This window comes from Fusarium redolens, assembly GCF_020744475.1.
Source record: "Fusarium redolens strain MPI-CAGE-AT-0023 chromosome Unknown BKA55scaffold_16, whole genome shotgun sequence".
Classification (NCBI taxonomy): Eukaryota; Fungi; Ascomycota; class Sordariomycetes; order Hypocreales; family Nectriaceae; genus Fusarium; species Fusarium redolens.
The window spans coordinates 909,511-937,102 of NW_025763679.1; the positions used below are offsets into that span (position 1 = coordinate 909,511).

Sequence of the window (27,592 nt, forward strand, 5' to 3'; positions counted from 1 at the left end):
AAAGAGTCTGGGGAATTCAGTTGGTGGGGCAGACCAGTCGCATGAATTCACAGCCTGTAAGGGAAAAAGAGCCTCAATCAGGCTGCACGTCGGCCACTGTATAATTCTGACTGTGAACATCAAGGTGCAGGACTCACCCAAATGCATCTGACCTAAATCGTCACCACCCATGCCATTTCAATCATACAATGATACCCTGCGGCTCTAGCAATAACAAAACCTCCCCAAAGTTCCATTAGGACCTACCAACAAGACTTGCACTTTGTGCTCTGTCGGTCCAGCGGCTGATATGATTTGGTGATGATGACTGCATAATCGGTCTGTTGGTGGCTACCAATCAAGATTGGCACAATGGTGCTGTGCGTTTTCCTGCCTCTCTGACTCCCATGTGAAATTGCACTTTGGGCCCTTTATGCTTTCTTCGATGTATCAATATGGAAAAAGGAATCCCGGACCGCCAGCCCAGACCACAGTCACTGTAAGCATTAGGGAACATGTCCCCTACCCTAGTGTCAAGCCAGGGAACAGGCGGCTGAGCCTTGTTAGGGGTGAAATGTCAAATATCTAGCCATCAGAAGGACGACGATAGCAGCTGATGCACAGTTTCTGTTGATAGTTTCCAAATTACTACTTTTCGTCTCATCTACCCATGGCTGATTATCATTTCGGTATTGAGATTGAAGTCATTGTCGGACCTCACAAGGTTCGGTCACCACTTAGCACTCAGCATGCTCTGTACTATGGCAAGCTTGCTGCGTCCCTCCGAAAACGAGGACTGAAGGCCAAGGCGGATGACTTGCAACAAGGCTACACCAAGCGACCCGAACACTACGACAAATGGTGGATCACCAAGGACGGATCTCTTGGGTCCCATACAGATAAGAGTAAAGAGGACTCGTCTCTGTTTATATCTGAACCAAATTGACAATGAATAGTTCCAATGGAGGCTGTCTCCCCAGTCCTCAGCTTGAGGGCAAACTGGGAACATGAGATCGACGTATTCTGGACCGCAATGCGTGTTGTTTTTCATATGCCTGATCGATCGCTTCTTTGCGGGAGCCACATCCACGTATCCAAGGGTCTCAATCAGACATTCACCCTTCCTCAAGTTAAGAAGATCGCCTTTGGAGTCGTCTATTATGAACCGCTCATCCTCCAGCTTCTCATGCGAGAGCGAGCGAACAACCGATACTGCAAGCAAAATACACTGAACTCGACGCAGCTGATGCGCTGCAACGGCAGCTATAACGCTATGGCGGAGCTCATCAAGAGTGCAACGAGCACGACGACCCTGAAGAACATTATGCAGAACGATAGGTACGTTCTGTGGAATTTCGACAACATCGTCCCTCAGGGCTCTGGAACTATTGAGTTCAGAGGCGGTAGGTGCCTCAGGGGAGAGATCAGAACAAAGCGATGGATTGCTTTTACGATTGCTTTGATACAAGCTCTACTCAACATGGTACGTTCCATAGCAGCTACTTATTACTTTTTATTACTGACACTTGTAAGAATAACATCTCAAATCCGAATGTTTCGACTCTGGAATCATGGACGCCAGAGGGTCTTTACACTATGATCAAGAAAGCTGCCAGTCAGCTTTCTTTGAGAGACTCCCTCCCGGAGGACTGGAAGGTCTTGAATGAATCCCAGAGATGACCTATAAGTGTTTTAGTTGTTTTGTTATTGTTTTTCATTATCGAGCAATTTGTGTTATGTAATTTACGCAATTTTCTTTACCAATAGAGTATACTACCTAACACAAACCAGCCGCCAACCTTTGGCACAATATTTGAGAGGCAGTGACTAGAATCTGTAGATCTTCTGTAGTAAGAAGCGTGTTCCCATCTCTAACGTTCTGCGCCCGTAATTTCCATAACGGTACATTTGAATCTGCAGATCGCCTCTATAAAGACACGTAAACAGGAACTGACAGCGGGCAGTCTGAGAATGTAGATCCCAACGATTTGATCTGTCCTCCTTGGCATCGAAACCAGGCTTCCTGCATCTAGTCGGAGCCAGTACCTAATGCTTTCGAGTCTAGGTACAGTCTGAATTGCACATTTAGCAGCCATCATTGACCAAGATTGGAAGGTATTACAGGCGCATCAAGCTCAGGACACCGCGAGTCACAATGACTCCGTACAAATTCCAATATCTATACCTTACATGGTTTCTTTTGATAACTTTTTCACTTCCGATTGCATCATGTTGCCCAACCGGGATCACGAAATAGGGTCGTTGCACATTGAAGGTCAGACAATTGCCTCAAGTGCGACTCAACAATCGGGCAGCCGCACTGCGCAGCCCGAGACCACCGGCTTCGCTTGCATGTGGCTGAGCAGTCCCCACTTAACCTTTACAGATGACAGGAGCAGTGTGGTTGAAAAGGATCTATTATTAGGATATACATGCATACTAAATCACAAGCTTAAGTAGGCTGAAGTGAATATGCACAAACGATGGGCGACAGCTTAATCACCACCCCCACGTCCAGGAGGTTGATTGTGAAAATGGGCTTGAAACCCTCTGGGAAGTGCGTACACCACGTCCCACAGTTGAAGCGTGGCGCTGGAATGCAGTTCCCCATGCTCTGCGCTGCGGAGATGAGCTCCGGCGTCTTCTTCGACGAGGCTCTTCGGGATCTGAACTGGTTCTGCGATGACCACTTTGACGCGCCGACCTTCTGGCCTGATCTTCCCTTTGAGATCTTCTTGAGGTTGACCTCGGTGGAATCGACGGCCGAACCGTATTCTCGAAGAAGTCACTCGGGATACCTAAAGTGACAGCGTCTCTTATGCCACAGTTCATGCGATCGACGTATTCATCCCGTGCGGTACCCCACTGAGAGTAACGACTACTGAGATAAACCAGGACGTTGCTCCTGATTCTGCCTTGCCGCTCGGGCTCATGGGATCGTGATCCTGACCGCACAGCGTTGACAGCCTGATCAAGCCCACCATCCTGGACAAGGTAGCGCGTTGGAAGCTGAAGGTCTTCAACAGCTTCATGTAGGACGACACTATGATATGATTTTGTGTAAGCGCCGGAATGAACGCCCTCATTCCTGTCGAGGCGAGCTTCATCATCGACGCTGACTTGATAGACCAATCCGTGCACGTTGTAGCCGCTGCAAGGAATCACATTTGCGAAGCCTCGACTGTTAATTTGCCAGCGATGATCCAGCAGAATCGCCCTGCCAACGTAGAAGCTTTCGGGGCACCGGCTGGCCATTTGCTGCAGCCAAAGGTTACTGCCATAGGCGAAGTAGAGTTGCGTCGGCAAGTCTGACATGGCGCGAATGTGCATGCAATAAACGCTGCACCGCGGTCGAATCGTGCTGAAGGTCGATGCCCAATGATGGCTAAAATGAGGCTCTGGGAGTCTGGGCTTCTATGCGAGTGGAAGAAAAGGATCTCTGGGTTGGCAGTGGGAGCCTGACAAGTGACAGTCAATTATTTGCATGCGTTAGGCTGCGACGAGCGAGGCAATTTATGGTAGCTTTCCGAATGAGCTGATTAATATCCTTGGTCACATTTGCTGCCATGCAACCTTGAGTGATGGTTGCGATACTCGCATCTTCAAGTTGCTTTGCCCATGTGCGCGTCAAGCAGCCAGAGGCGCGTCGAAGTGTGAATGGAGTTCCAATTCCGGAGTTGGAGGGTGCTCAGCTGCTACATTGTTAAAATTTCGATTTCTGCACATAGCTATCCCTCTTTATGCGGGCGTTTGCAATAACAAAGATGTGGTACTACAAGGCTTTAATACGCTAGCATGATGGATGGGGATGCAACCCTCTTGGACAGTGCGAGCCTGATTGTGTACTCGAATAGATACACAACAATTCGTAATCTGACTTGTGAGTGCAGATCCTGATCCATTTTGATTGCCTCGTCCAATGTCTGAGGCTGCGGCTCATATCTTGATTATGAACATGGCTTCCCCAACTGCTTGCGATGGGCGACTCAGTCATTTCCCAGCTACTTCACGTGAGCCACCATGTCTTCGTTTGGTTCATACAACTTTGGGGTCGAATTGGAGCTCATTGCTGAGCCCAAAAGAGTGAGGCACCCTCTACTGCGTGCTGTCTACTACGAGGAATTGGCGACATCATTGAGATATGATGGCGCCGATGCAGAAGCAGACAAGCTTAATCAACGATATCGAAAACGTCCAGAACACTATGATAAGTGGTGGATCACAAAGGATGGATCGTTGGGAGATCCTGAGCATCCGTGTAGTGAGTGTCTTGAATATTTCCTATGATTGCGTACTAATTTGTGAAACTACTCATAGTTCCGCTCGAGGCTGTCTCACCTATACTCTCCACTGATTACACTTGGGAGAATCAAGTAAATGTTTTCTGGAACTCCTGGGATCGTGTATTCCACATGCCAGAATCATCTCAGGCTTGCGGCAGCCATATCCACGTATCACCATCACCGGAGATGGAATTTGATCTCAATCAACTTTGCAATGTTGCTTTTGGTGTCGTCTACTATGAGCCGTTGGTTCTTCGTCTGTTGCCCTACCATCGTCAGAACAACAAATACTGCAGACCTAACACGCTACGATCTGGACCATTGTATGACCTCATGTCAAACTTTCACGAAGAAGAAGCACTCAGAGAACTCTGGGAGGCCCTTGACGAGGGCGTTGACGAGGAAGATATCAGGGACCTCATGCAATCAGGCCCGGAGCCAAAGCAAGAGAGATATGTCCTCTGGAACTTTGACAACATCTTTGGGGGCGGCTCTGGTAGCATCGAATTTCGAGGAGGCCCGGGTTTGAGAGGTCCTGTCAAGACAAAAAGGTGGATATCTTTTGTTGTCGCTTTCATCCACATGTGCACAAATCTGGTAAGCTTCTCACCCAGCTTTTCATTGCAGCAGGCACTGAATTACATCACAGGATGTCTCATCATGGAGCCACTACACGAGACCAAGTATGGACAGATTCTGGAGAGATTTACGTAGGTCTGCGCAAGCTGTCAGTGTTAAAGAGAACCTTCCATCCGACTGGAGAGTCATGGCAGGACTGGTCAGGTCAGTATTCCCATCCCATTTCGAGACCCGTGACCAACCATTTGCAGCGGCAATTCCTACGAAGAGTCTGTTCTGGATGACTTCAGCGATTCAGGCTATGGTGATGATTCATCTATCATGGGCAAGTCGGACTCTGAATATTCCGACTCTGAGTATAGTGATGGAGAATATAAAGCCTTGCAGCAGGAGTTGATCAGGGAGAGAGACCATCGTTGCACGATTCTTTAGGTGGCTAGGAGATATCACGGTGGCAATAAACAATGCTGACTGCATGATCGCGACTGAGATGAGTGCCAATCAGCATGGATCGGATTCATTGCAGTAGAATATTGTTGGTAAGATTCGTAGCGTGCATATATTTAAGTAGCCACTCATCTTCCCTTTACGTCCCGTCCCTCAACGGTTTTCCGTTGGCCAATACCGTCAGTCTTGGCAATCAGGCTTTCGATAACGAATTGATGGATGACAGTTCGGACACATTGAGCCTTTCTACTGGCTGGGTCGTTGGGCGACAAAAGTAGAAAGGGGACACCCTGAATCTTACGCGATATCATCGCGCTCTGAGCTTGTTGATTATCCCCGTTCTCTCTCTGCCAAAGAATAATGAGTATTGACTTGGCTTTAAGTAAATAGGGCCCGGGACATCCGAAAATACCCATGCATGGATAAGGTCTAGAAGCCGAGCTAGCCCAGCCGACAGGTTCAGCCTCAACGCGCATGCATATTTAGCCCCCAATACCCCCTCAGATGTAGGTGTGGATGATGGAGGCGAGAAGTCTCTTGGGTATCAGTATCAGAGTATTTCCCCAAACTTTTGCTGTGTGACAAACCCTCGTCTTACCAAAGGTTTAGAAATGAGATACGTATCTCGCCAGTTGCTCCTTAGGTAGAATAAGAACAAAGGGACACCCACAGGTTTTGCAACCTCTTCCTTTAACAATAGTTTGGCTCATGGCTGACGAAGTGTGCTCACGTAGCATTTATGGTGTTGCATAACGCATCGACCAACTCGATGTCTCAGTAGCATATATGAAGTCTGGATAAGTGGCGATACAAGGAAGAATATTCGACCTTGAAGGCCTAGGAAACAGCCTGAAAAGTTGTGTGGTAAGACCCTATTTCGGCGGGATTGGGGGCTAAGACCCAAGACTGAGCGTGGAGCTGTCTAAAGAAGTCGGGAGTTATTGTCAACATCGTCGGTGAGTGTGCCTCAGCCGCACGCCAGCAAAAGGAGTGATCCCCTACCTCCATGCAAGTGTCCCGTCTGGTGTTGTGGCTTGATCATTTAATAGCAGCCATATCACCCTGCAGACAATGGAGCTCTTCAGCGGCTCCCAGGTCCAGGTTTAGCTATACAGCTAGTTCTTCCCATTTTAATGCCGCCAGTCCTCCATCGCCTTGCCGCGTCGATGGTACTCTCAGACCTTACTGACTTTAATTTCTGAAACTATATCATTACTCAACATGCAACTAAGCATGCTTTTGTGGCTGGTGTTGGTCGCGTGGGCTCAAAACATCTACGGTTCCGCTCTATATGCTTTCTTCACCGACCTCACCATCCAAGTCGGGGCACAAGATGCTGCCACGGGAAAGCTTCTCTACAGCACCTGTAATAGCCAAGATATCCCAATTTTCCCCCTCGAAAAGCCGAATATCCTCGATACAAAGGAAACCCCGCGTAATGGCACCGCGCTTACGGCAGTAGGCTGGGGGGACTGGCAATTTATTACTGTACGTCGTCTCTTTGCAAACTGGCCACGTTCCACAGCTCAAAGTACATCTAGGTGCAGGTCTTCTGGCAGACGAAAGATAATACGATCGTGCAGGGAAAATACATATGTAATATGACAACGGGAAAGCTTGTGCGCGACCGCGAGTTCCAGATCTCGGCAGCGGCTGGTGTTGACTCCATCCACAACGAGACAGGTCTCTCCATTGTCAACCTTGGAGAGAAAGAAGGATATCGACTCTTTTACCATGACGAGGATAGGCAGGCGAAGATGCTGTGGTATACTGACGACGATGGCTGGAACGATGGCGGAGCTATCTCACAGGATACTGCCGGCGGCATGGCGTTAGGTTCAACGATTTATGACTTGAAGAACATTACTGTGCCTTTCCCGAAGGACTCCGAGAATATCGAGCTGTCCCGCCTGGATAAATCTGGGCTCTGGATGCTAGGTGCGTCCCATCGCGCTTCCGCGCTGGTGGTGCTGGACGAAGCAGTGGCTGACAAGTAATAGATGCGTTCCCAAACGAGTTCCTCGGACCCTATACGAACAACACGCTGCCGGGAGATATGTATACAAGCTTGGGAGACGATGCCGACTTCTCTCTTCCCGCATGGAACTCTTCCCTCGAAGCCATAGGCGCAGCAGTAGACCGATCGCGAACACGAAGCATCTTCTACATCGGTGACGATAAGAATATACACGAAGTTAAATCGACGAAGAATAGTTGGCAGCTGGGCTCAAACCAAACTGAGCGCGCATGGCCTGTCGCTGATGACCCAAGCTCCGGTCTAGCCGTAGTCTCTCAACAGAGCGAAGGCAAAGCTTGGCTATACTACTGGGCCAACGAGACAATCGTACAGGCATTCAAGAATTACGATGGTGACTGGAAGAAGGCAGAAGCATTACCGCAAAAGCTTCCGACAAATGGAACTGATGACAAGAAACCCAAAGACAGACCCGCACAAGAGCCTGAGCCTGAGCCCAAGGGCTCCAGGGGCCTGAGCGTGGGAGCCAAGACCGGAATTGGTGTTGGAGTCGGCGTTGGCGTTGGCGCGTTGCTGATCGGTGTCCTTGCTTGGTTATGGATGAAGCGTCGCAGAGATCGCGCTCACCAAGAGAAGGTTTCGGGTATAGTGGAAGTAGGAGGAAGTCCTCTAGAGCCGCGTTTATCGGTATTCAAGGAGGACCTTCCCAGGGAAAATGAACAAGTTGAGCCATCAGAGATGGCCGGCCAAGGACGACCAGCTGAATTGAGCCACCACGATTCAGTCGTTTACGAGTTACCAGAGCATCATACAAGGGGATAACAGGCGGGTATCGGATTGAATGAGTAAAGGCGAAATGATAAGATTGTCAACCTCAACATGAGCATGAATAGCAAATAATATCCTCAGCCTACCTTACTGTAAATGAATGGGTGCAGACAGGAAGCTTGATCTCAGAGTCACTTTGTGAATCTCAAGGTACTCGCGCCGTGCCGGAAGTCGGTGAATCTGCTGGCTCCGGGAAGGTCTTCCAGTGGCTGTAGTAGCCCATCAAATAGCCTAACGGCCGTACCAGCTGCCCTTTTCGCCGCCCTCAAGATCCCAGTCAAAGTGGCCTGGACCGCTCAATTGATTGCACGCACCGTGTCTGGATGGGGCTGGACCGGCCGGGCCTCCAATTCTGGCCTCGATTCCCATTGCGAGCCAAGCCTGATTGAAGGATCTATCATTTTCACTTGAAGAAAGCAAACTAGCTCAGGGACAAGCCCTGAGCTGGAGGTAAAAGGTACTCAAGCCAAAACTTCATCGCATTCCCGCGACCGCCCAACACTAACATTAATGGCTACTTGGAAAGACAGCAATGAAGCAAAGCCAAGAGAAACAGTGTCGCCAATAACGGATCCGTGCAAAGGGCGTTCACAGCCAGCCACCTAGCATCTCAGCCAGCCACTGGGTCGGGTTTTGACCAGGGTAATTTGAAGCTATCGATTTCCCAGGGAGCGGCCCGTACCATTCACCAAATCATGACTAAAACGGGGCAAGCCCACTGGCAGACCCGACCAATTGATCCATGGGTGGTCAATTTTGGAACAGACAATCTGGAGAGAGAATGCTGAGCGACAGCCACAGCTGATTCTCAATGCACTATTGAATGCTGAGGCTGACTGTTTCCCAGGCTTGTCTCAGCTTGTGAGTCTATTGACCGGATCACACCCCAAAATGGCACAATGTCAGGGCACAAGAGACAGGCTATAAATAATAGTTCTAGATGCATGAGCCTGATTAGGGAACATATCAAATAAGGGTACCGACCACTGGAACGTTGGATTGAAATGGGAAAAGCGCCGTCATATCAAGTAGTTGTACAAATAGAAAGAGTATGTGCCGTATTTTTCACGACTGGCCAAGTCTTTGAAACTCTGTCTATTACACTCAACTGTCGCCATGATCTTCAAATCTTTCCTTCTCTCGTCGCTTTTGGCCACTGGCCTCGCGTTATACATACCACATGAGGATATCACGAGCAAAGAATGCGATTGCTCGGGAAAGCATGTTCGTAAGAACGACAACCTCGGGCGTATCTACGTCTGCGGCGATGAACGCCTTGGGCCTAGAGACCTCCCCACGAAGCTCCCTCTCAGCACATTTGTCACTGGTTATGACCGTTTCGGAGGCTTGACTCCAAACGAGTTTCTTGAGAAGTGGTGGGATAACACGACCAGACCTGATGGCAAAAAGCCAGTTGGCTGGAAGTACCCGCTGAAGAACGGTTTTGAGTTGGACGATGACGAACGGCCCATCAAGGCAAACGTGAATCTCACGCCAGGAACTCTGGTTGATAGGTTCGGAGAGCCAACTGGTAAGTTTGATCGTAGTAGCATGGGATCATTACTAACCTATATCGGAAGGACGCTACATCTCTCCTGCGACAGCACCCTTTTCTCAAAGAGCTCTTCACCCTGGGAATCTCATCACTGGGGAGAACCAGGAGTTCCCCAACAATTATCACGTGTACAAGGTGACCAAAGCATTCACTGTTCAGGCAGGACCTATCAGACCGTGGTTTGGCCAGCCAGGTTATGGCGTGCAGTTCTTCCTTGGTGTTGGTATTACGGTGAACGACTACCTGGACAACGGAAGTTTAGTTCAACTCAACGCATCAGCCTTGATTAGGGAGGCAAAGCAGTGCGCATTGAACCGAGGAGATATTGACTTAGAGTCAGAAGAACTATAGATGACGGTTACAGGAAATACGAGTATTATAGACCATCGTGAAATAAATGGAATTGAATAACCATGACGAACGTGTTCCTGTTGCCTGTGTAAGCTTCCTAATGTTTAATATTATGATACTCATTGCAGCGTGACATACGTGCAAAACATGATGCATGTTGGTTATTACTAGCCATATATCTCTGGTTCAAAGAATGTAAATTTCTGATGGTTTAGTACAAGAGGTAGTACCCTGATACTTCCAATTCCGTTCTTCCGTAATAAGACCGCCTAGTCCCACCATTGTCCATCACGTTCGAATCCAAAACTGTGCCTACAGAGGCTCAGGACTGGTGTACTCCCAGTGTTCTTTCATATTAGTATCCAGGTGATACAATCTCCCAATTGAGGACTCATCATCAGCGAGTGCTTCGTCATCGACCTGTCGTCTCTTGTCACATATCTCGCAGTAAATATTATTCATCGAGGTCACCTTGCCACAAAGGCTTCCCGAGATTTTTTTGTTGCATTTCCACTTCTTGTGGTCTTTGCGTACAACTGTTGTCGTGGTGGCCATTGTGGGATTTGGGGGTTGTAAAATTTTGATGTTCTGCTTGGTAGAGGGGTATATGAGTGGAGTGCTGTTTTAAGCTTTCGATTTTGTAGGTGTTGAAGACTTTGAGTGGACTCTTTCTGAGCTAGCAAAGGCCCTATTTATCCCTTTCAGACGCTTCTATTCACTTGAGAGGTGCCCTGAATTGAATCACAAAGGATTTTATAACATGTGCTGCATCATAGCACTAAGCTTGATATGTTAATCATGACAGACATCTCAGTGACATGCATCAGGGCAACGCATCCTTGAGCTACATCACTGTCTGGGAGTTGAAGAACATCTGCCCCCTAACAATGAGAGCGTACTGTGTGTGACGCATATCCTTCGATCATAGAATCAACCTCAACTACTTACTGAAACGCAGCGTCACAGGTTCCTGTGGCTGACTGAGCTCTCGCTGACATGAGTGATTCTTAGCTATATTGAGGATTCCCACCTGTTGGAGAGCTATATATCACTAACGCTGACAGACTCCCTCGTTCATTCCAATTCCCAACAATAGTCCTAACCACGAGCCTCTCTCATCAACCACTATTCCACTTGACTTTACTCATATACCGCATACACCATGCCATTCGGACGAGTCACGAAGGGAGTGAGCAGCCATCACGTTTACTGGGGATGCAATAAACAAGCAGGCGGCTGCGGTGAAACAAATGACATTGCACAAAAGACCTGTAAGACGTGCAAGAAAACGCGGTGCGCAGGTGATGACGCCATGGCCAACTCGCCCGAGGACCCTGTGTCAGGCTCAGAATTCACAATTGGGCATTTGGACAAGGTTGACGATAATGGTGTGGAACACTGGTGTTATATCAACCCAAATGCAAAAAGGCAATCACAAATTGTGAATTGATGAGAAGCATATGTCAAGGAAAAGGGAAAGAATATCTCGCTTAGTTCATTACATCAACATGGGTTACGTTAAGAATACCACGCAATTTCCCATTTATCAAATTCTAATCCAGATGCTTCACATCAGCTTTCTCAATCACCTGCTTCGTGTCCAGCTCATCAGAATAAAGTCCCTCTGGTGCGTCACCAAAGATGACCGATATCTCCTCTAGTGTACGTCCACGTGTCTCGGGGTAGAAGAAGAAGATCACGAAGCCATAGGAGACGAGAAGAACGACATAAACAATGTAGTACTTCCAGCCAATAGCCGACAATGCAATTGGGTTGACAAAAACGTTGAAAATGAGAGCCAAGATCATAATCATCCAGGCTGCAGAGATTCCACGGCCGCGTAGCTGGAAGGGCCAGAGCTCCAAGGGGTAGGCAACCTGAAGAGGAGTTCTATTGAGAGCAGTGTTAGTGATAGGATTCAAAGCATTGGTGAGTGAAACAGAGTTGACTTACATAGCAACGGCATAACCAGCATTGAATAAGAACACAAATGGAATCATGGTGATTCCAACTGATCGTGATCCAGTCTGCGCAAAACTTCCTGACATGGCTGTGATCAAGATAAAGCTGACAAGCATGATCGCACAAGAAATCATGAGTAGAAGTCGCCGTCCAAGTCGCTCGACACATAGAGCACCAGCACATGCAGCCAGGAAACTCCAAATTTGAAGACATCCCATAATCAGAGTTTGATCAGTGACGCTGGTGATGCCGACGGTGGCAAGGACAGTGGAGAGGTAGTAGCTGACGACTCCGTTACCGACCCACTGACTGTAAATTGCCAATGATGCAGTGATGAAGAGACGGCGACGATGGGCTGGAGTGGATACCAGTGACGCGTAGGAGCTTGACTTCTCTGCTTGTTTCTCTGACTCGATGGCGGTCGTGATCTCGTGAAGTTCGAAGTCGACAAGCGGATGGTTCGCATCACCGCCCTATATAGTAGTACTTAGCTAACTGTTCGACGGGCGTCAAACATGCTAATTTGACTTACCGCGTGCAGCTTTCCTAGAGTCTCGCGAGCTGCGTCTTCCCGTCCCACAGATACCAACCATCGAGGGCTCTCAGGCACCAAGATCAGAGCAGGAAGTGCAACAAGAGGCAAGGCGATCTGGAGAATGGTCGGTATCCTCCAGGCCCAGTCGGTGTAGTTCCTCGTACCGTAGCACGACCAAGCTGCAATGATACCACCAATGAAATAATTACAGTTAGTCAAAGCAGTAATGACACTTCTGTGGCTGGGGTACGCGATCTCAGTAATGAGAAGAGGGATTGATGTCGCAAACATGGCAGTTGGGATACCAAGTATAAAACGGCCTGCGATCCACTCTGCCTCAGTCTTAGCACCTGTCTGGAGGCCAGTACCAATTGCTAGCGGAATGAAGCCGAGGAATGCTGGTAGACGACGACCGTATTTGTTTGCAAGCCAGGAGCTAGGCGGGCAAGCTGCAAAGAATCCGATGAAGTAGATGGCGTTGATGAAGCCGGACCATTCACCAGAAGGATGGTTCATGAATTCGCTCCATTGGGGAAGAGATTGAAGTCCGTTGAGGAGACTTCCATCATATCCAATTGCAGATTCTTGTTCAAGTCAGCTCTGAAGAACCCTATTGATCATTGGTTATGTAACTCACGGAAGCATACCAAGCCCAGGATCAAACTATTGAGTTTGACCAAGTGGGCTTGCTTGTACCATGGTGTAGTCTGGTTCGGTAGAACAGCCTCAATACCCCCAGATGGAGGCTGAATCTTGGAGTCCAAAGCCATTCTGCTCAATTGACAAAGTGGATAGTTGATTTGTGGAGTTATCGATGCGCCGCTATCTAGAGAGTCAGACCGCAAAACGGGGTGCGATCAACGGCCATTATAAACTACCACGGCATGATGCTGCACGGGCACCAAGAGCACGGAACTCTTCCCGCGCGGGTCGACACAAAACGTCGCGGGGTCTCCAGGTTTTTCCCAATGCCCCAGATCTCCAGATTATAGGATGATATGAACAAGGGATGGACAATTCGATACCACCTTGTTCCACTTAGCTGAAATGCCGGCCAGGGTACATGAGAAAGGAACTCGGCAACCCCGCAGATGTCTAATTGATCTCTCCATCTTTGCGAAGTTTGCCGGATATTGCCTGTTCAAAGCGTCACTTGCGCGAGTCATGGACTTGTCCTGATGTGATTCAAGGACAGGTTGAACTGCGGTTATCTCGGTTGAGGCCCGGTTAGAAGCTCTAGCGTCGATATAGACTGGAGAAACTTCGTTTATGAGTCGGATAGCAATTATGTGAGATCGGTACTGGTTCAAGATGAGGATTTGAAGCTGTCGGCACTTTAGCCATCTATAAATAGCCCGGTATCAGGCTTCCCAGCTGAGAGGTTTATCAGATCCGTACTATATAAATGCTCAACAGCTAGTTTTTGATACCAATCGACCTGAATCTTCACTTTCCGCTTCCTTCTCCTTCATACAAATTGTTAGACTGTGAAGCTGTTGAGCAAGTTCGCCGGCAGTTTTTCTGACCCCGTGAGCAGTCTCGGGCTCGTGAAGTGGGATACTGTCCAGGGACCCTTGCATTCAACACTTGTTTCGGACACGTAAATTACTGGCTCTCCAAGTTTCCTACGCTTCAATCACCAATCCCCAAGCTTTCCGAAAACACTAGCTCCGCCTCCACGCGATACCCAAACCCGTCAAATGGGGCCAAGGCCGTGAATAGGACCGAGACAGCTCCATCCAATCGCGCTCAGAACAGCATCATGGTAATGTAATACGGCAGTTGCGTGAGTATCGGGTCATGATATCCAGAAGCATGAAATGTACGTTTGTAATGATCATGTAATGCTCGATATGCGTGAAGTTCTTGAACGGGCAAGAGGATCGGTTCATGGATGGTAACATGGAAACAAACGATCGATGAAAGGGCCGATACATTCTCCTGTCGATCGACTTGCTCCGCGACTGTTGATCCCCATAAGCACTTAGTCCCGGGGGACTTTCTTAGTGCGCTTGTAACCATTGTCCGCGCTATTTCCCCAGATCAATGATGCCTCAATTCATGCACAGAGTCTAGGGTATTGTTTGCGGTAAGTACCGGTCAATGGTGCGCATCATCATGTTATGAGAACTACCACAAGACCTTCATACTAACTTTATGATGGACTTTCGAGACTCATCTGCATTTATCAACGCAACACCTCCCCCGGATTTAGGTAGGTTCGTTATTAGGCCGAAGAAGGGGGCATCGTCAAGGGAGACAACGACAAACTGACTGAGACGCTTATAGGTACTTTCGGCTGCAGGAACTGCTTCAAGAATAAGCCCCTCAATTATCACGAAGAGCTCTCCGACTGGGTTTTCATCTTCTCCTAACTCCTTGTTTACCTGGCTTCGTAATGTCGACCTCAAAGGCAGAAAAGAAAACGATTCCCCGCTCTTGAAAGTTGTCTCCAGAGTATCTGGATAGGCGTAAACCGTTGACGACATTTCCAGAAGCTGCAGTGTGGTGTTTTCCGCGCCTATCCTTCGACTACTTTCACGGACTGTGGCTTTGCATACACAACCTCGAAGCTGAATTGATCCTTTCACTTGCTGTGAACGAGAGGAGGTTTGAGAAAAATGAGTTCCAGCGTCAATGACTTCAACCAGGTCTTCATCTCGCGGTAGATTTGTCCTCTGCGGCAGAACAGACGAATCAACCGCAGCCCATGACCATGATGGAACACGAGAAGGATTGTGTGGTCGAGAAGTGGGATCTATAACTACCCAATTGAGACCTTCAACGATCCTTGACCTCCAAAGACCTGCCAGATATTCGTCACCAGAATTCTTCTTGAACATCTCAGCTATTCCAGCCATAGCCATCAACCGGTCATCAGGGCAAGTTAGACTACACTTGGAGTATGTCTTGGCCAGATTTATCCACTGCTGATAGACATCCACGGTCATTTTCTTGTCTTCTTCCTTTGCCCAGGCAGTTCTACAATGACCAGAGTCAAAGAACGCATCGATAGTTTTCAATTCAGGCGTATATACTGCGTCGGCGGGACGAGGCGACCAGCGGGGAAACATCTCGCTCTTGTCCATCTCAAAGCATTCCCATACAACTTGAGTCTGTGTGAAGTGTAGCACTCTCGGCGATAGGATACGCTCCTGAAATACCCAACCACGATCGGTAAGCGGACCTTGTGTTAGTCGCTGCATATGATGTTGGTCCCAAACATCAAATCTTCTGGGTTTTCCATCAGCGAACTAGACTTCGATGTGCCCTGATAGCGTTTCCTGGGCAGAACGTGAGCGAAATAGCCCTTCATCAGGCCCTTCGGAAGCGGTTGCGGAGATGATGCAGGCAGAGTTCGCATAGACCTGGTGCATCTGGAGTGATTCTCGAGCTCAATCCTCTAGAGAGTCTTGAATGATGCACAACGAGTCAATCCACATGTACTTGACGGAGAACCGACGCGCAACAGTGATGGCTTCTCTGAATGTCTTGGGAAGGCGAGAAATCGGTGCGCCCCTGCGAAAGTCTTCAAGGTTCGAGCTCAAAAGGACAATCGAAGGGTTTTTGGCCCATCTGTAACTCAGGGTCATATAATCTGGAGTGTCTATAATATCCTGTGGATATAGACAAAGCTTCCAGTCATCACCAGAACTAATGTCGATGAGCCGCGATGGGGCAAATTTTGGTGAAGACCGCAATCGTTGACAAGATTCGTGCGAGCCAGTACATTCTTCGTACCACTCATAACCCAGCTGATGGACTTTATCTGATGACGTACTGGTTTCGAAGTCGATAGAGCATGCTATCAGTATAGAAGACTTCTCATCTAACTATCTTAGTGATTAAAATACGCTTGATGGGAAGGCAAGCAAACGTACCCTCGCACGGAAGGAAGCAAAACACATTTCTTTTGTACTTCAAACTTATCCTAGGTCCCATGTCAAACGCTAGGTATCTTATGTGCCAATAAATAGCTCCGTACCAGCGTGGCGCCCAAGGCCGTCGCTCCAGCCCGCATTCAGAGGGTATCCAGCTGCGAGGTTCGTTGGACCAACCTATGATGGAGACATCTGTCACGGAGTCCCAGAGTTTCGCACATATAAGGCATCCATCTTCGACAGCCTGTTTGAAGCTAGAGAATGTGCTGTGGTGCTGGCAATCTGCAAGGAGGCTAAGCTCAACAGCTTCCAGACCTGGTTGCAACATGCCGAAGCAGACGCTGCACAATTTGCTGGGGTCCACCATCTCACTCTAGAGATGCGGTGTTAGTGTGAGGCTTGCTGATTTGTGGAATCAAATGTCCGTGAAGTCAATATCGTTGTTACAGCGGTTCTTACGATGTTGAAACGCGGGCAACAGGTTTGCTTCGTCACAAGGCAAACCATATATGAAGCGGGGTTCAGGCTGATCTCAAGGCAGACTCAGAATTGAAACGCCTCGAACTGTAGTATTATCTTTGCGAAGCTATTATGGTCTAGAAACGCCATGAACGCGGACGATGAATCTCACTTCTTTCTTGTTTTGATAAAACTATGGGAGCTCACAGCTTGATTCTGTCGGGCTGTGAACTGAACCTTGCTAGTATATCGGCAAACAATACGATTTTAATCTGCATCATCGACAGAACGAGGAGACTTGTAGGAGAAAAGAAATAACACTCACCATAACTTGCTATTTGAGCAATTTTCTCCAGCTGTGTCTGAAACCCCGATTTGAGACTCGTGACAGAGAGCTTCTCAATTTCTACATTCTTTCCCAACTACCCTGCGGCTGCGAGTCAGCCAGTAAGCCATGTAAGCCAAAAAATCGGCATCCCAAAACAGCAGAAGCCACAGAGAAAATAAGCCAATCAATCAACCAGGCTTGTGACGTTTTTTTCATGCAGTGTAACGCTGTAAAGATTAAACGCCGCTTATCTCCCACCAAAGCTATGTCCGTCACCACCCGGCGGACTTCAAGTCTTGCGTGCCAACACCCGGAGATAGGCTGCAATTGCCGGAGTGGATCACGACGTGCATACAACAAGGTTAACACCTTCTCAAATTCGTCAATGCTTCTTTTGAATTCCCAATCTCTACTGGACAGCCTCATGCCGATATGGGGCTGAGTCGGTATGGCGTGCCATAGTTTTCGTATCGAACTCCGCCGTTTGAACTGTAGATGAAAACAAAAATTCGAACTGTGAAAAAGATGAATCTTATATAAACCGTATTCTTTTCCCTGACAAGAATTTCTCAATCATCAGCATCTCATCGAGCTTCTCTTACAACTACACAACTGCAATTTACTTTTTTACCACTAAATAACACTTAACCTTCAAACATGGCACGAGTCTGGTTTGTCACTGGTTCTTCTCGAGGAGTTGGCCGCGCACTGGTCGAAAAAGTCCTTGAGTCGGGCGACATCGTCGTCGCAACTGCTCGCAACCCATCTCAACTCGACGACATTGTTGCCAAGTACGGATCTGACAAGATCCTCGCAACTGCCCTTGATGTAACAGACTTCAATCAAGCCAACAACGCCGCCAAGGAAGCCGTTGACAAGTTCGGCCGCATCGACGTGGTCGTCAACAACGCCGGCTACGCAGACATGGCATCCATCGAAGATGCAGACATTGAAGGTTTTCGCGCGCAGGTTAACGTCAACCTTTTTGGCGTCGTCAATGTTACAAAGGCTATCGTGCCCATTATGCGCCAGCAGAAATCGGGCCATATTATTCAAGTTTCAAGTATTGGAGGCCGAGTCGGTACGCCCGGCGCAGCAGCTTACCAGAGTGCCAAGTGGGCAGTTGGAGGGTTCTCAACTGTCCTATCACAGGAAGTGGCCCCCTTCGGTATCAAGGTCACGGTCGCCGAGCCTGGTGGCATCAAGACTGAGTGGGCTGCTATCGCTACTGAGACGGCCAAGGTCAGCGAGCCTTATGAGCAGACTGTCGGCCAGATGATTCAGCTGGTCAAGGGACACTCAGAATGGACGGAAGCTTCTGAGATAGCTAGAGCTATTATTCACCTGGCGAATGTGGAGGATCCTCCTCTGAGAATCGTCTTGGGCAAGGATGCACTTCCGTATGCTCAGATGGCTGCTAAGGCTCTTGCTGATTCTGACGAGAAGTGGGCCAATGTCTCTAAGCTGGAGTTCTGAGCGTACGTGACCCTTGAGTCACGGCGATATACTGAGAAGATATGGTGAAACATCTCTGTACAATAGCCAATTCATAGTTATTATGTTATTTGAACTCACAACCTCTCGGTGTCAGTCGCCGTACGATAACATCAACGAATTGTGCTTGTCTAACACTCATTATATAATTCCCGAGACTAATAAATTCTATTGCGCAAGTTAGATGCTAGTAATTATTTCCAACGACATGCATTTTATATCATCGAGGTCAAGCACATGTCCAGCTGCATAAGCGACAGGCCTCCTTGGTTGGTTGATCATTTGATCTTTGCTCCACCACGAGACCCATATAATGATGCAGGAACATCATGTCCGATTAACAGACGGCATGAAAATATTCGACTGACTTCTACACAAAATTTACTGGAATTATTGCACCGCAGATTCATTTCCATGAAGCCGGTTTCATCCGCTCAAGTCTAACAAGCTCGGTTATCAAAGTCCGCGAGATTTCTTATCTTAGCGTCTCGCTGACTTATCAGGTTTCTCCGGTTCGCTAAATCAGATCCGCCAGCGAACTTCAACATTGCGTCACACGACCATCAACACTTGAACCTCAATTCAACAACTCACCATGATGTCGAGGAGTCGAGAAGCAAGAAGCATTGTCGCTTCGCTGCGCAGACCAAATGTACTGCGACCAGTCAGCCCTGCATTGGCTCGTCTCAATGCCAGCAGCTTCCATACAACAACCCCGAGAAGAACAGATGGCGTATTTCAGGGCCTCGAGGATAAGAGGCAACCGATGCCATGGATAGAGGCGTTCGAGCGTCAGCAAAAGGGTCTGCCGGCTCACAAATCTGATGACTACCCAAAAGAACGCGACCTTACTCCCAAGAAAATGAGCGATAGCTACCATCGCGTTGTGCTTCCTCTCAAGAAAGACCCTTGGCTGTCAGACACTTATGTCAACTCATCCGGTCACATAAGGTAAACGCGCCAATTGATTCAATTCCATGCATCAATCTAACCAAAGTGATAGACTCGGAACATTATTCATGGACCTGGATGCCCTCTCTGGAATCATCGTTTACAAACATACCGGCCCCGGCGTTACAACAGTGACCGCCGCTCTGGACCGTATCACAATAGCGCATCCACTTACCGAGATTTGCGATCTCGAGTATAGTGGCCAAGTCACATATGCTTCCGGTAGAAGTAGTGTCGAGATCACCTGTAAAGTCGCCAAGGCCAGAGAAGAAGGCGAACCAAGCAAACCGGAGGATGTCCTTCTCACGTGCACTTTCACCATGGTCGCCCTAGATCCCAACACAAGAAAGCCCGTCAACATCCCCAAGCTTGTACCTACCAATGAGGAGGAAGAGAAGATCTTTAAGGCTGGAGAGGCGAAATCGTTGTCCAAGAAAGAGAATTCTAAGGCCTCGCTTCTTCAGACTGAACCTAACGATGCCGAATCTGCTCTGATTCATCAAATTTGGCTTCGGCAGCTTGCATACCACGATCCCAACAACGATCTTCGTCAACCATCCAACGTTGTCGCTATGTCAAAGACTCAACTATCAACGGCTGCGATTATGCAACCTCAGTACCGAAATCGTCACCAGACCATGATCTTTGGTGGTTTCCATTTGAAACAGACATTTGAGCTAGCTTTCTGCTGTGCGGCGAGTTTTGCTCATGCTCGACCGACCTTCATCAGCGCTGATCCCTGCACGTTCCGAAACCCCGTTCCTGTCGGCAGTGTTTTGTACCTGACCGCTACTGTCGCATACACCGATCCTCCTCTGTTAGAGGAAGACGGCACTGAGCCTGGCTTCCCAGATCCGGAGAAGCCCATGACCCGAGTGCATGTCCGAGTTGACAGCAAGGTTCGTGACGTTGAGCATGGTGTTGCAAAACCAACTGGCCAGTTTAACTATACCTTCTCCGTGCCCAAAGATCTCAAGGTCTTGCCGCATACGTATGAGGAGTACATGGTGTATATCGATGCTAGGAGACGTGTTTCGCTGGGCGACAGTCAGCGAAAGGAAGAGTCCAAGGCCTTTTCCGAGAAGAGACCTGAGGCCTCGGATAATGTCAACCTGATTGGATAACGAAGAGTGGTGTTTATGAGCTGCCAATGACCAGGCGTAGACAGTCTCGAAAGCCTCAACTTATCTAAAGGAGAGGAAGCCTGGCGACACGTAAGCTTCACATCGGAGGGAATTCAAGGACTATGTCCGAGTCCTAATACCGATTGGATAGCTTTTAGTATAGTAATAAGCCAAAAATGGATAGCTTAACTTACCTCTCACTTGCGAATGCGATAAGACCGTTAACTCCGGGCTGAGGATATTACCTTTGATCAATTTTTAGAATTGGGTATTGCTTCTTTACACCTACCATACTGAGAATATCTGACGTCGCGAACAGACGTAGAACTAATAATATGACGCTCTTAAAGGAGGAACGACTGCAACTTGCAACCATCGATCCGGAGCTGGCCGAAGTAATTCTCCAGCGCCAACAAGATTGACTTTGAACTGACCAGTTGCAGTACCTCAAAACGATAAACATTCCCCAGATTGACACCTCTGACCCCGCGAAAGCCATTGTAAGTTTGAGATGGTACATGGCAAGCCTTCATACGCCACCCGACCCAGAGAGTGGTGTTACTGAGCGCGATGTCTATTACACTGCAAGAGATGGCTACAAGTTGCGCGCTCATGTTTACGAACCGGTTGACAAATCCGATTCAACCCCGCCGCTTGTTGTATATATACACGGTGGCGGGTGGACTATCGGATCTCCAGAAGACACTGAACGCTCGTGTTGTGATATTGTACAAAAGTTAGGCGTCGTTTGTCTGGCGCCTTCTTATCGTCAAGGACCTGAAGACCCGTTTCCTGCTAGCATCAACGATGTTTGGGACGGCTTGCAATGGGTTGCTGCCAATGCGGAGTCCGAGTTGAAGGTCTCACTGTCGAAAGGGTTCATCATTGGTGGCTCCTCAGCTGGAGGAAACATGGCTGCGATAACCAGTCATCTGGCCCGCGATGAGGAACTTACTCCTGTGATAACTGGCGTCTTTCTGCTCGCTCCAATGATTCTTCCACCAGAGGCACGAGACTCCCTACCTGAGAAATACAAGGAATCTTACCTTGCTCGGACCCAAGCCAAGTGTAAGAACGATCCTATTCTCACCCCAGCTCTGGACAAGATATTTCACGACTCTGCGGCTGGGGATACATCTTCACCGCTCTTTGTTCCATTTATCTGGCCAACGGGTCACCACAACCTACCCAGGACGTATTTCCAAGTTTGTGGAATGGATGTCCTTCGTGATGAGGCTTTGATCTACGAGCAGGTGTTGCGCGAAGATAATGGGATTGAGACGCGGTTGGATATCTATCCTGGAATGCCTCATATCTTCTGGGGCGCTTTCGTGCATTTGAGCCAGGGGAAGAAAGCAGCTGTAGACCTTGTTGAAGGTATCAAGTGGCTTTTGGAGTAATAGGTCCAACACTCAGCTTTGCCTGCCGAGAGGCAGAATTCATACTAGACATTGATAGACTCCCATGATATTATGCTTCCGTCTTGATAAATCCCTCAAGATTGATAGATATTTTCCCATGACCCTTCTTGCTATGCCTTCTCTGTCTCCTCCCTCTTCTCCACCGCTAATCGTACCAACACTTCCGATGACTCCTCCTCCCGACCAAGAGGCACAAAGATATGATCATGATAGAACCCACTAACAGGGTTACAACCAATGCCCTTCGCCGCTAATCTTGTCGCGATAACCGCCATGAATCCGACAGCTTCCAGGCTCGATGTGACGTTGAGACTGATCATTTTGCAGGGGAAGAAGTAGTCGATCTTATGTGACTCTGCATAGTCTTTGCTGACGATTACTGTAATTCCCTCGGACTCCTTGAACATCATTTGCGTTTCGGATAGGGGTGGTAGATTGGAGGTATCTGGGAAGGTGGCGAAGACGTAGGTGGTTGGATGGAGCGTATGGGTAAGAGTTGAGAGGAGCTTGCTGAGCGAGAGCTCGCCCGGGTCATTGGCCATTAGCGACATGGTTCTAAACTTGAAAACGGGACGGTCACTCGAAGTATTCCGATGAAGTAGTGCTGACCTCTTGTTCTTGGAGTTTTATATGTCGATGGTGGAGTAAAAAATGCGGATGCGGTCAATTATAGGGCGCGCCTTCAGAGTTAATGACGTCACTTCAAACTCGTTACTGCCGATAGGGTCAAGATTTTCAAGTATCTTTTGAACATTGGCTGGACTGAACTAGTGATTACAGCAGGCGGTCTAAAATTCAATATCATTTCCATCTTGATTACCCATACCGCAATGGGATCAAACATTAAGCACCCTGGTTACCGCTTGGCCCCTGCCAGGGCTGCCGTCAGATCAATCAAATCAGATTAGGACGTAAATCTGAACTGAACTGATAATTTGCCCTCTACATCTGATCTGATTGATTGATTGATAGATATCTGATATATAATAGGTCACGTGGAGCTATTCCCAGCCTCACGATTCTGCCCGTGGGATCTGACTGCCTTGTTGCTTAAGCATAGACCCCATAGAGTAACACACCCTCCCCTTATCCAGTTCTTCAGTAATTGGATCGACTCAATGCTCGATCCAAGTAGAGAATGTCGCTGTGAGCTGACTGTAAGCTTCGCAAGACTGAATGTTCTCTTGCAATCGGTTGACATGGCCGAGATTGCAAGGACATCCAATGCAAATCTACTCAAACGCGGGATTGCTATGATCAATCCACCAAAGTCTGGCTAAATCTATGCCGTATCAGAGCGAGAGGTAGAAAAAAGGGGTGATCTACCGTATTTACTCACGAGATTCGGAACGCCCTGTGGAGTCAACTACCCTTCTTACGGCTGATTTAGCAATATAATTGGCCTTTTTGGATTTAACACGGCTATAATCGACATTTTGAGAGTCTAAAAGGAATGAGCCACTTAGTACATGGCAATTGACTCCACAGGGCGTTCCGAATCTCGTGAGTAAATACGGGTACCTTTAGATTCGCCTCTACCTAAGACCCCAGCAAGCAAGGGCCCAGGACCAATCAGCTCGGCTGACCCCTGTAACATCGTAGCTTTTCAGGAAGAGCCACTCTCTCCGGAGCCGGAACATACGGATGATCCGGCGGTTCTAGGGTAGCTGCTCTCCATTCAGATATATCAGATGTACAGATGCTTGTGTTTGAATTGATTGATCTGACGAAATTTCATATCTGATTTGAATTGATTGATCTGATTGATATATCTGATTGTTAATCTGATCTGACGGCAGCCCTGGCCCCTGCTCAGCCTTGGCCTTGTTGAATGCATCAATAGCGGCACCAGTCTTGATGACAGCAGAAGGTGCGTCGAGAGGAGGTAAGACGAGTTCGACCAACTGCGTTTCATTAGTAACCTCTCTCAATCAAGGTGAAAGACGCTGATATCTTACCTCAAGACAGCCTGCATTGCCGAACTTTGGATCCTGAAGGATCGATGATAGCTCTCTGCAGGTCTTGACAGGGCCATGGTACTTGGATTCGAATGCTGGTCCAAAAGTCTTGCTGAGCATGGAGTAGTCTAGAATTGCGACCTCGTTGTAGAAGGCTTCCTTGCCGTGGATGAGACGCTCGACTGTGTATCCGCCATTGTTGAGGACGAATCTGGATCATGTCAGCAAACGCTAAAGCCTGTCATCAGAAGTGAGAAGACGATACTTACATGACTGGCTTGAGGTCCCATCGCAGCATATCTGCCAGTGCCTGAATAGTGAGATGCATGGAGCCCTCTCCAGTGACGAGGACGGGCCTCTTCCACTTGCCCTCGCTTTCCTTGATGGCTTGACCAACTCCAACAATGGCACCAGTAGCATACCCAATACTGCCGTACACGGTCTGGTTAAACATCATGACACCGCTGGGGAGCTTAGTGTCGCAGAGGCCGAAAGCGGAAGTTCCGGTCTCGCCAATGATCACATCACCGGGACGGAAGAAAGAGCTCAGTGCCTGTGTTCGTCAGCATCGGTCTGTGATGGAGGATGTTTCAGTGTGACTTACGCCCCAGAGATAATCCTGCTTGAGGTCGTCGCTGGCCTGAAAGTTGAAGTTTGGATAGGGATCCCAAGTGACTTGTCGTGAGGCTATGGAGATTGGGTTCGACCGAAGCGAATATACGAGGCGTTGCAGAACCTGAGAGAGTTAGCTGGTTTTGCCAAAAATTACCCTGAACTATACTCACATGCTTCATTGACACGAAATATTGGGTCTTGCCGATCCAAACCGCGAAACGTTGGAGGTCAATAACAATGGCATCTTTGTTGACAACAGTCGTAAACTCGCCAGTATTAAAGTCAGAAGGATAGTTGCCGATCCAAATGACCGTGTCAACAGATTCAAGCGCCTCTTTGACAGCGGGTAGAGTACCAGCACCGGAGTGGACGCCAGCGAACTGGGGAATACTTTCATCGAGACCACCTTTGCCCATCGCGGTGGTGAAGGTTGGGAGGTTGGTCAACTTGATCAGCTCATGCGATTCTTCGAGTACACCGTTGCGTACCGCACCTACAAATAGTTAGTGTGGTTTGTGTTGCAACTGGACCCGTAAAACTTGCCTCCATCAAAAATGATACCTGGGTTATTCGATCTCTCAATCAACTTTCTGATTTCTCCAACGACACTCTCCTCGAGAGCTGAATCATTCGGCTGCAGCTTGGTGGGAATTGGGACGTTGAGCCTCTCGGAGTCGATCATTTCGTAAGCAATATCGACGCTGAGCCCGATGTAGACGGGCCTGCTCTCACGCATCATAATGGCAAGCGTTTCGTCGATCTCTCGAGCCGCAGTAGGTGCATAGTTGATCACGGCAGTTGCAGCAGTGATGTTCTTGGCCATGTTCTCATACATGTCGAACTTGCCGTTTCCGAGACTGTGATGCATAATCTTCTTGTTGCGAACAGCATCGACAGCTGGGTAGCCCACAATATGCACAACAGGAACAAATTCCGCGTAGTGACCAGCCATGCCGCAGTACGCAGAGAGTTCACCGGGGCCGAAGGTGGTGACAAAGGCTCCTGCACCACGGACACGAGCATAACCATCTGCAGCGTAAGAAGAGATGAGTTCGTTGGGATTACCTTTCCAGGAGAGGTCGTTGTCGGTGACGAGGTCAAGAAGAGCAAGTTCGTAGTCTCCTGGAACGCCAAAGACTGAACGGATGCCAAGCTCGTGAAGACGGCGGAAGAGGTAGTCACCAACTTTGATCTGAGACATGGTGGATGATGCTGTGGTTTTCTGGCTTGGATAGGAAGTGAAGTACTGAGTATAGAGCTGTATTGAGTAGGAAGAATGTTACGAATGATGTTCTGTTCTGTCATCTCTGAGGAGCCAAGCAGACATATTTATACTCGGACCTCGCAATAAAGGATGTCGTTGTCTTGCAGGCTGATGCCGTTGCAACCGCTCATCGGACGAGAAGCATCGAAGATGCAGTCGCTGCATAGCATGGCTGCTTATGTTGTATCATGATGGATGGTGCGGAATTGGAACCCTCCAAAACGCAGCGGAATGCAACAAATGCCTCTGCTATATCGGTCGTGCTCACATAAGGTAGTATCGAAGCGCTGCGTTCCGCTGTGAGCCGTCTGTATGGTGAGCCGCAAGTGCCGTGCCAAGCTTCAGAACTGACTCAGTGGCTTACCTGTTTGGGTAACGGTGACGGCCAAAAATATCCGCTGGCCCATGAACCTGGTTCTTAGCAATTTTCGCATCTGACATGCATTCAACCGGATAAGAAATGGGTGATATGATGATAGCCTCAAATCAGCATTCTACTCTTGCTGTCCAGATTTCTTTCACCGAACTCTGCCAAAGCATTGATGGATGGATAGAGGCATCGGGGTGAGAAATTGAGGCTACTAGCATTATAGAGATTCGTGACTGCTGGAAAAAGATTTAGTTGACGATTGTAGTGCTTGAATACAAGCCAGATCAATGCCAAGTTGGAAATCAGACCCTGCGTGAACATGAAGGCCAAGTCAAGAATTATCGTTTACAGCAGTGAAAATAGTGATGGGGGCAGCAGAGTATTTCGAAGAATTTCAGGGCCGGTGGGGTAGGCTAGGCTAGGGCTGCGGTACTACGCGGTAATAATTGATGGTTGCATTGCGGGCTGAATCAACATGCAATGACATTCCACAGAAGCCATCTATGTCACGGTGCAACGAGCAAGCGGAATGAAACCGCCTCAAAACAAAAGGTGCTTTAAGCACAGACATTGTGGTATTTCAAATACCTGGAACTCTCAGTGCAGTGTAACATAAGGCAGATAACTCACCACATGGAATGACGAAGTTCTGCATTATGTGATATCGATTGGTCCGGGTTCCCCGAAGTTGAGTGTCGCATTGTGAAGAATCCGAATCTCATCCGCCGCTAACTGTATAGAGTGGGATGCATTTACGGCCCAACAAGCGTTCTAAGTTGAGGGCCGCAGATAAGCACTACCAGCGGCAGTACGAGCAACTTCGCTGAACAGCCTGTAGCGCTTGAAGTTCACAACTTCTCCTCCACCAAGACTTCATAACCCTGATGAATAGTCTCTCACTCTTAGACTGTTAACCTTTGGTCAAGCACCTGTACCAAGGTCCATGAGGGCTGTTGGAATATCAGAATAATACCCGCTAGCGCCCTCCAGCATGGCCTCCCTAGGAACATTTTAGGAATGAAACAGGCTCGTACTAGCAAGCCCAAAAGTCGCAGTGGTCGCCTTTCAGTATTTACCAGTAGTGCTTGTTAGCTAGCAGGACTGTTGACTGTTTCTCGAGAGTGTAAAAAGAGACATGGGCGATATGACGAAGTCAAGCCAATATGCAGCAGCTGTCTCAAAGTAAAGTTTCGATACGATATCACGTCGCACTTTGCTAACTAACATGTTTCT

General features: G+C 48.3%; 12 protein-coding genes across 12 annotated transcripts; 7 read left to right on the forward strand and 5 right to left on the reverse strand.

Annotated features, from left to right (window-relative positions):
* Positions 1-254: 254 nt before the first annotated feature.
* On the forward strand, positions 255-1,659 carry BKA55DRAFT_708154 (putative amidoligase; the record flags this gene model as incomplete). The annotated part of the gene is made up of 3 exons (XM_046200730.1): positions 255-884; positions 936-1,462; positions 1,513-1,659. The coding sequence occupies exons 1-3, from the start codon at positions 650-652 to the stop codon at positions 1,657-1,659; spliced, it is 909 nt and encodes a 302-aa protein (XP_046045186.1). The 5' UTR covers positions 255-649.
* A 693-nt stretch (positions 1,660-2,352) lies between these two features.
* On the reverse strand, positions 2,353-3,294 carry BKA55DRAFT_597543 (uncharacterized protein; the record flags this gene model as incomplete). Its single annotated transcript, XM_046196087.1, has 2 exons — positions 2,353-2,394; positions 2,545-3,294. The coding sequence occupies 2 exons, from the start codon at positions 3,292-3,294 to the stop codon at positions 2,353-2,355; spliced, it is 792 nt and encodes a 263-aa protein (XP_046045187.1).
* A 705-nt stretch (positions 3,295-3,999) lies between these two features.
* BKA55DRAFT_597544 (putative amidoligase enzyme-domain-containing protein) lies at positions 4,000-5,273 on the forward strand (the record flags this gene model as incomplete). Its single annotated transcript, XM_046196088.1, has 4 exons — positions 4,000-4,240; positions 4,297-4,859; positions 4,912-5,045; positions 5,093-5,273. 4 exons carry the CDS (start codon positions 4,000-4,002, stop codon positions 5,271-5,273), a joined length of 1,119 nt encoding a protein of 372 aa, XP_046045188.1.
* Positions 5,274-6,521: 1,248 nt separating this feature from the next.
* BKA55DRAFT_597545 (uncharacterized protein) lies at positions 6,522-8,085 on the forward strand (the record flags this gene model as incomplete). Its single annotated transcript, XM_046196089.1, has 3 exons — positions 6,522-6,776; positions 6,830-7,226; positions 7,289-8,085. The coding sequence occupies 3 exons, from the start codon at positions 6,522-6,524 to the stop codon at positions 8,083-8,085; spliced, it is 1,449 nt and encodes a 482-aa protein (XP_046045189.1).
* Positions 8,086-9,207: 1,122 nt separating this feature from the next.
* BKA55DRAFT_597546 (uncharacterized protein) lies at positions 9,208-9,997 on the forward strand (the record flags this gene model as incomplete). Its single annotated transcript, XM_046196090.1, has 2 exons — positions 9,208-9,622; positions 9,696-9,997. The coding sequence occupies 2 exons, from the start codon at positions 9,208-9,210 to the stop codon at positions 9,995-9,997; spliced, it is 717 nt and encodes a 238-aa protein (XP_046045190.1).
* Positions 9,998-11,550: 1,553 nt separating this feature from the next.
* BKA55DRAFT_521088 (general substrate transporter) lies at positions 11,551-13,264 on the reverse strand (the record flags this gene model as incomplete). The annotated part of the gene is made up of 4 exons (XM_046188481.1): positions 11,551-11,887; positions 11,951-12,432; positions 12,492-13,078; positions 13,132-13,264. The coding sequence occupies 4 exons, from the start codon at positions 13,262-13,264 to the stop codon at positions 11,551-11,553; spliced, it is 1,539 nt and encodes a 512-aa protein (XP_046045191.1).
* A 1,374-nt stretch (positions 13,265-14,638) lies between these two features.
* BKA55DRAFT_597548 (uncharacterized protein) lies at positions 14,639-15,445 on the reverse strand (the record flags this gene model as incomplete). The annotated part of the gene is made up of 2 exons (XM_046196091.1): positions 14,639-14,992; positions 15,056-15,445. 2 exons carry the CDS (start codon positions 15,443-15,445, stop codon positions 14,639-14,641), a joined length of 744 nt encoding a protein of 247 aa, XP_046045192.1.
* Positions 15,446-15,794: 349 nt separating this feature from the next.
* Positions 15,795-16,817, reverse strand: BKA55DRAFT_134618 (uncharacterized protein). Its single transcript, XM_046184859.1, has 3 exons — positions 16,553-16,817; positions 16,376-16,419; positions 15,795-16,323 (listed from the first exon to the last, which is right to left on the reverse strand). The coding sequence occupies exons 1-3, from the start codon at positions 16,603-16,605 to the stop codon at positions 15,890-15,892; spliced, it is 531 nt and encodes a 176-aa protein (XP_046045193.1). The 5' UTR covers positions 16,606-16,817; the 3' UTR covers positions 15,795-15,889.
* Positions 16,818-17,623: 806 nt separating this feature from the next.
* Positions 17,624-18,706, forward strand: BKA55DRAFT_579019 (uncharacterized protein). The gene has a single exon (XM_046193795.1). The coding sequence runs from the start codon at positions 17,820-17,822 to the stop codon at positions 18,636-18,638; it is 819 nt and encodes a 272-aa protein (XP_046045194.1). The 5' UTR covers positions 17,624-17,819; the 3' UTR covers positions 18,639-18,706.
* Positions 18,707-19,194: 488 nt separating this feature from the next.
* Positions 19,195-21,187, forward strand: BKA55DRAFT_579020 (HotDog domain-containing protein). Its single transcript, XM_046193796.1, has 2 exons — positions 19,195-19,607; positions 19,660-21,187. Exons 1-2 carry the CDS (start codon positions 19,252-19,254, stop codon positions 20,729-20,731), a joined length of 1,428 nt encoding a protein of 475 aa, XP_046045195.1. The 5' UTR covers positions 19,195-19,251; the 3' UTR covers positions 20,732-21,187.
* BKA55DRAFT_708182 (Alpha/Beta hydrolase protein) lies at positions 21,067-22,197 on the forward strand (the record flags this gene model as incomplete). Its single annotated transcript, XM_046200731.1, has 2 exons — positions 21,067-21,126; positions 21,175-22,197. The coding sequence occupies 2 exons, from the start codon at positions 21,067-21,069 to the stop codon at positions 22,129-22,131; spliced, it is 1,017 nt and encodes a 338-aa protein (XP_046045196.1). The 3' UTR covers positions 22,132-22,197.
* Positions 22,054-25,926, reverse strand: BKA55DRAFT_623043 (thiamine diphosphate-binding protein; the record flags this gene model as incomplete). Its single annotated transcript, XM_046196794.1, has 7 exons — positions 22,054-22,731; positions 23,947-24,056; positions 24,111-24,321; positions 24,380-24,663; positions 24,715-24,750; positions 24,896-25,218; positions 25,458-25,926. The coding sequence occupies 7 exons, from the start codon at positions 25,924-25,926 to the stop codon at positions 22,263-22,265; spliced, it is 1,902 nt and encodes a 633-aa protein (XP_046045197.1). The 3' UTR covers positions 22,054-22,262.
* Between the last annotated feature and the right edge of the window lie 1,666 nt (positions 25,927-27,592).

Coding starts and splice junctions, on each gene's coding strand:
- BKA55DRAFT_134618 (XM_046184859.1), bottom strand. CDS start 16,605: ATGCCTTATATGTGCGAAACTCTGGGACTCCGTGACAGATGTCTCCAT. Junction 16,420..16,552: donor GACAGATGTCTCCATCATAG/GTTGGTCCAACG, acceptor ACCTAGGATAAG/TTTGAAGTACAAAAGAAATG. Junction 16,324..16,375: donor TTGCTTCCTTCCGTGCGAGG/GTACGTTTGCTT, acceptor TAAGATAGTTAG/ATGAGAAGTCTTCTATACTG.
- BKA55DRAFT_579019 (XM_046193795.1), top strand. CDS start 17,820: ATGGCACGAGTCTGGTTTGTCACTGGTTCTTCTCGAGGAGTTGGCCGC.
- BKA55DRAFT_579020 (XM_046193796.1), top strand. CDS start 19,252: ATGATGTCGAGGAGTCGAGAAGCAAGAAGCATTGTCGCTTCGCTGCGC. Junction 19,608..19,659: donor AACTCATCCGGTCACATAAG/GTAAACGCGCCA, acceptor CCAAAGTGATAG/ACTCGGAACATTATTCATGG.